At 36.9% G+C, this 12307-nt stretch overlaps 1 protein-coding gene across 1 annotated transcript in view; it reads right to left on the bottom strand.

Moving 5' to 3' along the window:
* Positions 1-212: 212 nt before the first annotated feature.
* LOC139136859 (7SK snRNA methylphosphate capping enzyme-like) overlaps positions 213-12307 on the bottom strand; it is a 30921-nt gene continuing 18826 nt past the window's right edge. The window contains 3 exon segments of the mRNA XM_070704697.1: positions 213-4285; positions 7030-7156; positions 11398-11616. Of these exon segments, the coding sequence (XP_070560798.1) occupies positions 4029-4285; positions 7030-7156; positions 11398-11616 (603 nt within the window). The 3' untranslated portion in view covers positions 213-4028.

Raw genomic sequence — 12307 nt, 5'->3', positions numbered from 1 at the left:
AAAGCCTATGAGAGTCATGTTACTCAGGTAATTATTTATAATTGTCACAGAGAAAGCCATCTAAATGGCAAATTATATAATAATTGTCAAAGAGATGACCAATGAGAGTCGCCTAACTGGCCATTATTCCTGATTGTTACTGAAATAGCCAATAAAATTATGTGACTTTCAAGTTTTCATAACTGTCACAAAAAAAACACTGAGAGTCACGGTAACTGTAACAATACAGTAAAGTTGCATTTTTTTATTTCTACATGCTTCACATTGCTTGTAATACAAACATGATGTTTACACGGCAATACATAGTACTGCCCCTTTGACTACAAGATACATGCGAATTTGGCAACATGAATGAGTATTGTTGTTGAACTGCAGAATGCAACAAAAAATGAACAAACGCTCTCAAAATCTGCACTTGAGAACTCTTATGCAGCCATTTTGGACCATACCAATCTCAGCTTTCAAGCATCCCCGTGGTCCGAGGATGAAACTTGCCAAACTACTGTCACATGTATACATCAAGTATACTTCATGTCTCTTTTTTATTGTTACTTTGTGGTAAACAGAGTGAGTTTTCAAATGTCAGTACTAAAATGTCAAGCCCCTACAGGGACATCCTGTACAAGTTTTTGTACAAAAATAAACTTTATTTTTTTTTTCGGTGAAAGACTTATGGTCAGAATTCCAAAGTGACTGCATTCTGTGAAAAATAAAACATGATAAACTTCTACATTTCTTAATAAATGTTCATGTTTCATGACTATATACCTACGTTTGACTACCACTACTGGTACACACTACCATTGTAAGTTAAGATTTCTTCGAAATAGTTATCCAAGTGTGGAGAGTCTTCATTTCACTACTTTGATCTACATTTCAATGATATAGTTGAGACCAGACAGGCTGTACATGTTCCTTCTTAGGGTATGGTAGAGACTGGCTTTTAATTGCGTTCAGATCCAAAATTGACAGATTGATGGAAAAGCTCCAGTGTGTTTTAAATAATCCCACGGAAAGGAAAGCAAATAATCAAAAGGTGCAGAGTGAGGGAAAATAACCAAGGAACAACCTCAGGTTTGAATGGAATATTCAAAACTACATTTTTTAATTTGAATATGGAATTTGAATGGTCAATATTTAAATACTGAATTTGAATATTCTAATCAAATCTGTTTTGAATGGAATACAATCAAGGTTACTCTGAAAGTATTATTGAAGATACAAGCAAACCATGTTTCTTTGAATCCTCATGCTTAATGTATGAAGGAAAAGTTATTCTTTGTGGCAGTCTGTCCATATTCTGACAAAGATTTAAACACAAACCAAAAATGCAATCTTCTTTGTGTTTTCTATTTAGTGTCCTTAAATGTAATGTCAAAGCTTTGTTAACAGGGACATATCCATATTGAAATACGCCTCTGGCCAATTTGGTGAATTCATGTTGAAATTAAATCACAAGTTTAAAATGTCTATTCTCAACTGTCACGATAGAATTCATTATGGAACATTTAGGATACAAAAGGGAAAATATTATTGCTGCAGTTGTAAATGGTTCCAGTATGTAGCAAAATATTTGTGGTCTTGAATGTACCTTGTGACTGGAATACACACACAATGACAGCATGGTGACGGCAAATCACAATCCTGGACACAAAACAGCTTCAATTTGATTGGCTTCTGGGCAGATGATTTGTCTGTATTGTATGTACTACTTTTTTGTACAAAAGGAGCAAGAATTCTGAGCTCACATTAAAAACCAAAATTAAGTTATTTTACAATGGAGTGAAACCTCTCATTGGACATTCAAATTATTTTAGATGAGCAATTAAATAGATGAACAATGACCCTTCATGAGTTGTTCTTCAGATTCAGCTGGATAGAAGGAGAAAATTTGATAAGTCTAGCATTACATGCTAGGACTTTCAGTGAAATATGAAAACAGTCACACTGGATATGAACTGAAATCCATGTGATTTCTCCGGAGTCGTTAGGGGCAGAAAAGCTATGCAAAAGTAAAGATTAGGGAGTTGCCAGAGGATTGTTAATTCCCTACCCTCTCCCTCCACCCCTGGCTTACAGGTGCCAGTAAATAGTGGGCATTCAGTCAAAAGTATGCCAAGTCTTTTATCAAACACAGATCAAACTTTAGTACGTTCAAGATTTTATCTGTCGTAGCCATTTGGTATGAATAAATCGCCTCATATGGTTGGTTTTTTCAAATATCATTGCCCTTCCTACTTATAACTTTTTCAACCTGAATTTGAAGTAGATCTAGAGATGTGACGGGCACAATAGTTATATTCCACACAATTTGCATGAAAAAATGACATTTAAACTGTGGTATATTCAATCTTAAGTTAGAAATGGTGGTAGGAGATGTTACACAGATTTCAGTAGTCTGCTGAATCATGCCATCAACATTTTTGTTTCATGTGGGTGCACCTAATTGATAGTCCTGTAAGCTGAGTGGTGAAAATGTACCTTGTCAAACAGATCTTTGGATTTGAATGTCATGAGCTGGTCGCATGAGGGCGCTCTTCATATCAGTCTGAGGCGGCCACAAACATCACGTTCATACAAATGCCTTTACACAGACCTGGGCAATGAATTCATGCCATTTAAACCTTCTCAGTGTTCCATGAGCATACAAACGATATTCAGGATCCATTCATTGGTCAGTTGTTCTGTCAAAAGTACTGATTATCACAAACAATCAAAATAGCCATTTTTTCCACAACTTTCCATTACCGTGAAGAGGTCAACCACTACCTATGAACTTCAGGGTCATACTTCATACAAAATAAACAATTTGTGGAGTTATTTTTGAAATTTTTGTTTCATGTCAGGCATTATTTGTATACTTAGCTGACTTAACTATCCACTTCCAAATGTCAGCTCATGCTCTGCCTGTGTGGCCTGACCCTTCCATCCCATTTTCCTGTTTAATCCGTACCATGCAAAACTACAGGTTTGGGCCAAACCATTTTAAGTGAAAGGGTTAAGAGGGATTAACTCACAGGATGAGTTATATTGGAGTTTTTTCATACACCCTGAGCCAGCTGTGTTCTGATGTCTGGTAACAAGCCATGTTTCATTCTGCAGCAGGACATGTGGACGCTCCGCTGATGAAAAAACCGCAGTGAGAAACATGGATGACTTTATATGTTGTGATAAATTGGTTACTGCTCGCCTTGTTCTCTGAGACACTGATGAACAGGGACAAATGTTTGTTCACTGGAAGGTTGATGATGCTCTAAGGTTTGAGGAAAGGGAAGGTGGTGTTGGGAGGTTTCAGTATACTGACTGTAGAATCTAATAGAAAAGTAAATATTCATATGGCCGTTCTAGAAAAACAAAAAGAGTACTGTACTATGTGGTATGTGAAAACTAACTTAATAGTAAAGGTAACGGAAAACACATTTGGAAAAAATGGTAGTGATTTTCTGCTGAATATTGGAAAGTTGATGTTTTGCTGCAATGCCTGCTGTCTGTAAACATATTTTGCGAAAATGTAAGTTGTGTTTATATTTTGGAAAATGCACCGTAATACACTCTACTGCTCTCAATGTAAATTGATAGCACACTTATGACTTGACTAGGCTTTCAGCAAATACCGTATTTGTCTCTGGGTTCGATCATTGTATGGCAGTTGTTTTGTAAGAAAAAATTCAAATGGTTCGCTTGCCAGTGATATCGTCCTTATCTTGCGCAATCACAGATGAAATTGCTTCTGGAATCACCTTGTGACAGACTTGCAAACCTTATGCGGTGATACTCTCTGAATACTAGATGTGTATGTTTGAGTTCCTCCAGTATGTAATAGTTTGCAGCCACAGCTGCTGCTGCCATGCCTCATACCTTTCTACTGTTTCAACATACATGTAAAACGACTGGTGATTGGACAAAAAAGCCAATGAAGCAAATGTGTGACTTATTTATTCACCAATGGAAAGCTTTGTTTTTTCACTTGTTCTAGGTGGGTATGATAGTTGGGATGGATACAGTATTTCATACATCTGATAGTTACATCAAGCTTGTGTGTCCTCTGTCTTCTTGCTATCCTCTCCATCTTCTTTTCCTCGGTGTGTTTTTTCTTGATGAGCTGTTACCGTGGCAACACCATGCTTTTTGCTAGTACTAGACTCATGATGGTGGTGGTGATGGCCAGGTCTTTCTGTCTTCTCACTGTCCCCATGGCGGCGCTCATCTGGCGGTTGTTCCGTGGCCGGCTTCTTTGAGCTTTCTCGACTGCTTTTTCTGAACATCATGATTGGCCTTTGGAATCCTGTGATTGGGACAAGAATAAATATGAAGCATACAGTTTACACTGCATAAGTACAAATGTATATGTACATACCGTGCATGTAAGATGTATATGAACAATCATAATATGCCTCGTCTGAATCTGGCCATGTGATTGGCTGAAGACGGATTCAATTTCTCAGCTAGACGACTTCAGCCCCAAAATGGAGAAAATAATGAACTAAAGCTGAAAATCTGACATAGCTTCTCTAAAATGTAATGATGCAATTCTCTGTAGTTCGACATTTGCACATTGTTGTCAGTTTTGATTTATTCATACTTGGCCACAATGATTGACCTTGAGGTGAGGATCTTGTCAAAGAAACGACCCAGCATTACAGCAACAGTTAGCATCACTGACAGTAGGAGGTAAGAGTGTCTGCATAGGTAGCTAACACTGTCACACTATAGAACATTAAGTTCCCAGACATGCTGGTTTTACATCCTTCCAAAACACTGTGCAAAACCTGTATCAAACTTCATTTCCGTTTTATTATTTATAATTATAGTACGGGTAGACAGTGCAGGTTTGTATTTGGTAGGCAACGTAAGACCTCTTTTTGGAATACTGGCATTTAGTGTCTGTTCTCACCCAACCTCAGTTTATCCTGCCAAATATGCTTGTTTTCTCAAGAGTGATTTACATACCCTTGCTTGGCATTTATAACCACTAAATATTGATTGCCACTATAAACTGGCCACTAAATATGGCAGGGCGTGTGCAGACATTAGCTGTTGTCACAGTAAATTACAACAAATTGTTTTTTCTACCTGTTGTCTACCATCGTTGTTTGTGACAAGTCCTCTGACATGCTATTTGTATGGTTACCTGCATAACAATGGTTCTACTCCGGAATAAAAAAGGACGCGATGCGTACGCCATTCTACAGACTCAGTACGCCCAAATAATCACGTGATGCCGGTACAAACAAACCCACATGTGTACTGAACGCGTATGGAAATACACGTACGTCTGTGCGCGTTTGCGCACATGGCTTTGTTTGTACCGTGGTCGATTCGAATTCCGGGTTTGGCCTAACAATTCTCCCCGGACTTCATCCACAGAGATTATTAATGATGTTAGTATCACAGTAATATGTTTGTCATTCTTGTATGCATTTGTATGCATGATCTCCAAAAGTCATATCAAATTTTTTTGACAAATACTGTTCAAATATTAATGATATTAATATTAATGACACTATACAATTATGAATCACCACATTCAAATTAATTGCTCTGGCCTAACAACTACCTTGAATTATATTTTCCAATTTTGAAGCCATACTGCTCTTTAATTTATTACTTTCATGGCTGCCTTTGTTATTGTAATCTGCTGTATTACAATTCAATGTTATCCTTGGGCGTCTTTACTGTAACCATGATATAACAGGCTGCTGAAGGCAAGCAGATTGCTATCAGGGCTGGACTTACTTCTCTACAAGTGTGCCATCTGACAAGAATGTACATGTATCTCAACTAAAGATAGCATTGCACAGCCTGTCTCTCACAGTAGAAATGTAATTGAAAAAATTAAGTGCTACTGAAGGCTAAAAATAAATGATGTAATGTTGCAATTAGCTTTCATACTGTTGGCTACATTACGCAAACAGAGAGGAAACTGTAATTTTTTTATGGTTCTGAGGCCCCTGTTCAAAGAGAGAGTTGACCAAATAAATCTTTGCTGACCTTGCTCGGCAATGTATATGTAGGGATGTAAATTGTGATAACAGGATTTCACAGACAATGTGAACTGTCATTGAATAAAATCACAAATAACAGAGTTATATTTATTATTAGCTACTATTATTATACTGTATAACATTATCTTTATTGGCGAAAAATTTGAACTTATTTTTGTATCACACTTTTATTGCCACAAATGTGATGTAAATCCTATATTTACAAGCAAACAATAAAATATTATTATTATTATTAATAACAGAGTTTTTAGAAAGTAAGACATGCACTATTAGTGGTCTGTTATTCTTGTACGGACAACACTCAAATCTTGTGATTTGACAATGAGAGGGAGAGTGTTTTTTGATGGGTACTGAGATTTGATTGAACATGAAGCAGTTCTTATGATGGGTTTACATCTCATGTTTGAAGTATGATACAGAACCGGAGGGTCCTTGAAGGAATGGACCATTCATTGAATGTTGGAAAGAAAGAGATGATCACAATGCCAATATGCATATTTTTTTTATCTCCTAATTTTTGGCCTACGCAGTGGGCGTAGCCCACCTAAGTGGGCCTCTGTTTTTTTTTTGTTATAGCACAGCCCATATACTATATTTTCTCTGTTGACTTTCATGTGAAAATGTTTTTCTTTGAAATTGGCATGGCTCCAAAAAATCTTTCGGCATTTTTGCTTGGCAGAGTATATTTTTTATTTTTACAACCCCCCTCTGAAGATCTTGTGGTTAATCCCTTGGCAAGTTTGACAAACACTACAAACTTAAGATTGTTTTCTTGACTCAAGAAGACTTGATACTTGTTTTGATATAGGGCTACCACATAACAATTCAAAATACTGTACCATGGCACTTGATTTATGTGTATACTGTTACAAATATGCCACTGGTAGCATTTCAAATCTCAGTATTGTCAACAGTGGAAATGCGATAAGAAACAAACTTACCGCAGTAAAACCATGAAAAGTCTGCTTATATCAAAGTCATTGTGTGGCAATGCCAAGCAAGTTATCACAATTTATGCACATACCTTTTGAAGGGTTGACTGGGGTGTCCACAAGCTCACATGTTGAAAATCCAACTTCCTTGGATAAAAGATACTTGGTGAACTGCTCAGGTTTCAGTTTAATCTCCCTGTAATTTTGATGGATTTTTTCCTAGAAAGAAACAATATCAAATGCCATTTTTCAAAAGGCTATATTTGGACTCAAAATGGTCTGTAGATGGTGAAGATGTTAAGATGTATCAGGGAAAGATACCTTTTACATCAGTGATATTTTTTTAGGGAAAACAACAAACCGATTTTATGACCCTTATGTGACCTTACATCCTGGTACATGTAGTTTCATTGGTGTGAATGAACACATTTGATAGAACATCCTGCCACACTCAATGAACTAGTTGCATACTTTTTTAACAAAAAGAGAATTTCATTTGACCTGGTTTGTTCTCAATTTCGATTACAAGACACTTTTGGCCACTATTAGAGTAGGGGAATGTTTGAATTAGCTGCAGTTTTAATTAGCACACACTTGACTCTAGTTAAGTTAGCTAAATAAGCATGCTGGATAAAAAGAGGTGTTTCACAGTACTGACTTGCCACCCTGCGTTATTGTCAAGATTTATGTGCAGTTTTGTTGCTACAACTGTTGAATTTGAATGCTAAGTACGACAAAAAATACCTGCATGTAAGAGGTCATGTAGGGGTTATGAAAACTGCCTATTTGCCAATTCCACATCGTAACTTCCTACACCTAAAGGCTATCACAAGAACATGACAATCCATCTCTCTATCAGATGACAAATTGATTATGCAACAGCACACTTAATCAAGGAAATTCTGATTCACTTTCTAACTTTTTGCTCCAAAGCCATACAGTTCCCATTGTGGAAATTGAATTATGTGAAGGACTTGAGACCTACAGCTAAATTTTCAAAATAAATGTATTGATTACATAAAGTATATTTATGAGCATGAATCACACATGGGACGAGTAGATCCACTGCCCCCCCCCCCCCCATGGCTTGTAGTATGGCTGGGACTGTGAACTTACAGTGTAGTAGTTTTACGACTGAGCTACTTGTTTTTATGCACTAGGATAGTACTATGTTTTATGACTGGGCTAGTACTGTAGTTTTTGCTTCTGCATGCGTAATGGACAAGTGAATAATCAGGCTGGTAATTACATGTAATACACTGACATTTGTGGATTATTGGAAAGTGAGGTTGGGCTGGTCTTATTTGAGGAGACTAGCTACATGTAGCAGGCAAGTGGCTCTAAAAATGATCTGCACCAACTGTATCCTTGTAAGCAAATCAACTTATGAGTACAGCGGTATATGGAGTAGTCATCACTGAAGAATGCTCATTTTCCTGAAATTTTGCAATATCTGTAGTGAACTTACATATCAAACCGTTTATAAAATTATCATGGTTGATATTTGACCTACCTAATACCCCTCTTTAAAATATCAAAATTACACTTCAATAATGTCTCTCATTTTGAATTTGAATCGGTGAGATTTTAAAGAAGTCTGTGATAAACGGCAGGTTAATCCATGGGATTGAATTTATCAAGGACAAGTTTTGACTGAAAATTCACATATGGTAAATGCTGCCACTGTTGTATTGCGTAAGCAACTGTTTTAACATGTGTACTGTAATCAATACCTATACTGACGCATTTGTACAGAAGACAAGAGTGCTTGAGAGTTCAGCATGGCGTGATTCAACATCTATCCTGCCAGGTTCAACCATTGCCAGGGTTCTCCACAAGGAGATTTTGAATGGTGCATCACCCCTCTGCTTTAAGAGCAATCTATTAATAGGTCAATAACTCAACAAAAGAATATATTTTCACAACAAAGGAATATGCAAAGTATATATTATTATGCAAATTGGCCGCCCCTCTGATTTGCAAGCCTGTGGTGAACACTGCATTGCTATTGGGTCACACTAGTGAAAGAAGTAATGCAAAACATGTCCTACATGGTGTAATATATTCATAACAAAGAAATATGCAAAGTATTATTGTTATGCAAATTGCCAACCATTCTGATTTGCAAGCCTGTGGTGAACACTGCATTGCTATCGGGTCACACTGGTGAAAGAAGTAATGCAAAACATGTCCTATGTGGTGTAGTGAAACTGATATAGCCAATCAAAATGTATCATGAATATTTCACGGAAATATCTAAAGACAGAAAATTGAATTTTGTACCAATTTGACAGTGATCACACATTTCACAATTGCGTGTGCTTTTCAGAGATCTTTTGGGTGTTGATTTTTATTATGAATTTGGAAGACTCGGCTTGAACAGGATTAAAATGAAAAAAGTCCCATTCACGTGCAACAAATATATATTTATATTTGCTACAAGTTTCTGTACAGGGTTGAAATATTTTTCACAATACAGTAGATCAGTAAATAAGACTGATCACAGACATATTTCGAATGTATAAACGCAAATACAGTATACGCATGTTGATTGACATTTTCCTGAGAAGTTATACTGTACTTGCTGAGGCAAAATAATTGCAAAGTTAATTGTTAAATTTGTATTCTTCATCTTCTTCCAAAGCTCAGTTGCTTAATGCCAAGGCTAAATACATTTCAGAATCAAGGTTATCAAATGTTGCATGTTTTTGTTTTTTCTACCAGAACTGTTGTGCAGGGTAGGTACAGTAGACCTTGGTTTTGAGGGCACACAGATGATGAATATTACTGGAATTGGTTGGCCACTGAATTTCACTGACTTGGCAGGATAACGACCATTGAATAGCCCCTCCCGGTCACCCCAAAAGTCAAAGAAATTTCCGAGGACTTGTCAGGAAAAACGTTTATCGCGCTGTAAGACACAGCAAGCGCAATAGTGGGAAAGCAAAAGGATAAATACTTTTATCCCATTGCCCTGTAGGTAAATGTAGGTCATCCACTCTTTCAGATCTAGTTTCTCATGCCTCAGGGAACAAAGAGGTGGCTATTTACATAACAATATATAATTTGCAAACTCTTTTGTTGTGAAAATGTATTTCTGTGTATAATTGACATATGTTTAGATTGCTCCAAACACGGTGGGGTGGGCCACCCCTCTACAATCCCACCCCGTGGAGAATCCTGAGAAACAAAATGAATACAGCCAGTCTGGTGCCAACAGGGTTAAGCATAGTTCAATGAACGAGACTGTTGAGGGGATGTAAACATGAACAGCATATGCTAAAAACATTTGACAGCAAAAACAACAAATTTTGGTGACAGGCACTGATCCCAGTTTTATTTGACTTTCTTCAGCCTGTTTTAGATCCAGCAATTCTTGCTTTATATAAATAATCAGGTCCATTCATTTCAGTTGTAAGTTTCTCCTCAGAGTTGATGGGGAAGACTGTAAGTACTAAAGTAGTCTTTGGAGTGCAAAGTCCACCCTTTTGTTTTGGTGTCTGTGCAAGGGTCACATGTGGAGCACAAGGCAATAAATTGAGGGTTGGACCAAAGTGCACATGGGTGAAAGGTTGAAAGCTTTGTTTTGGTGTGAACAGTTCTCCGCTTTACTAAAAGACTATACAATGCATTTGCAATATCAGTGGTATATCCACTTTGTTTATATCAGAGGGTTTAAAGCCCATGCAATATGGATTCATGTACGTTTGTATTATTCAGGGAATATGTTGCATGGGTTAGATCCTACAACATATTGATGCGATAGTTGATAAAAAGCATCTGCAACCCCCTTCTCCAAGAAAGAATTGATATCCCATGGTCCACCAGACAGAAATGTTAATGAGCTAACTGTTGCTCTTCACAAAGTGACACCCATGACTTAAAGTATAGCAACCTTAATTTTAAATTTATTATATCTGTAATATTGAACAAGGTACAAAAGTTTGTGCTCTCCTGATCACACTGTTAAAACGGCTATTTTGTTGCATCTGAAGAACTTTGGGTAAAATCTTCATCATGAAAACAGTGGGGTTTTCTTGAAAGTGCCTGCTACAAGTTTTTTTGAATTCACTGCACCAACTTGCATTTACATTATTTGAGTTTATGTTTGACAAAGGTGATGTAGTATTTTGTGTTCTCCTGCAATAAAGAATGCTGTATTTTACCCTTTCAATGCCATGGTTTGATCCAAGCCTACTTTCATAATTGGTAAATGTGGACCTGTTTTCTAGGAATTGGGGGTGAAAAGGTAAAAACAACTATTTTAGTGCAATTGAAGAAAATAAATTCATCATTAAATGATGGGTTTTTTAACCTGCCTGCTACCGTTCTATTTAATTTATTGCAACGACTTGGAAGAGTTGTGTCAACTTTTAAACTTCTCTAAGGTGGACCCAGCCTTGTACAGTCTGTAGGCTTCTTTTTCACAGATACTGAAAGATTTGTAAAGACACACTTACTGTGAGTTTCTTCTTCCTGGCATACGACTGCCACGTTTGTGGCTCCAGCACCAGCCTCCCTCCTGGTTTTAGCTGCAGGAACATTCTCTTGAACATCCTCTTCAGACCTTGATCACCCCAGTTCAGATGAATCCACTTAGTAACACTCAGACACAGTATGACATCGTACTCTTGCTTCTGCAGCACCAGGAGCTCATCCCTTTCCAGTACATAGTTACACTGTGTGGAAACAGGGAAAATAAATGACATCACATAATGTGACAGTATTGACAACTTGAGTTCATTAAACACTTTGAGCGCCAAAGTCTATTTTTGTCCCCTTTATAAAATAAACCCCAGTCAATTTTTCTCAGATTTTTGCCAAAATTTTGAGAAAAAAGTGTAGCCAATGAAATGTGATGTCCATTTGGTCCAAAATTATGAAAAAAATACAGAAAAATTCATAAAAATTTGTAAAATTTTGCACTAAAATTTTGGCAGGAGAAAATTACAGCGCTCAAAGGGTTAACAGATCAGGTGTATATGCTGAATATACCTGTATTAACTGACAGACAGCAGGATTTGTAGATGTAATATTTTGTCATTATTATTATTATTTGCGCTAATAAAATTGATCAAGCGTGTGTAATACTCTACATGTATTATTGTTTCATGTTGCAACTGCGGATCAGATTATCAGTGGAACATAATGGCAGACAGACAGTACAACTTCAGCTGTTACATGTATGCTGCATCGCCTACGTCTTCCTTGTTCCTTTGCAGAATTACAATTGCACTTCTGACTCAATGTGATCCAAGGTGCATGACTGTAATTATGGATTTTATGCCTTTTTTAGTTGTTACTTTAGAGATGTAGAGTAAATTTCCTACTTCTCGAGATTATTTTATGTCCCCTAAAACCTAATTATTC

This window comes from Ptychodera flava, chromosome 7, assembly GCF_041260155.1.
Source record: "Ptychodera flava strain L36383 chromosome 7, AS_Pfla_20210202, whole genome shotgun sequence".
NCBI classification, from domain to species: Eukaryota; Metazoa; Hemichordata; class Enteropneusta; family Ptychoderidae; genus Ptychodera; species Ptychodera flava.
This window is presented reverse-complemented; position numbering and strand designations above follow the sequence as displayed.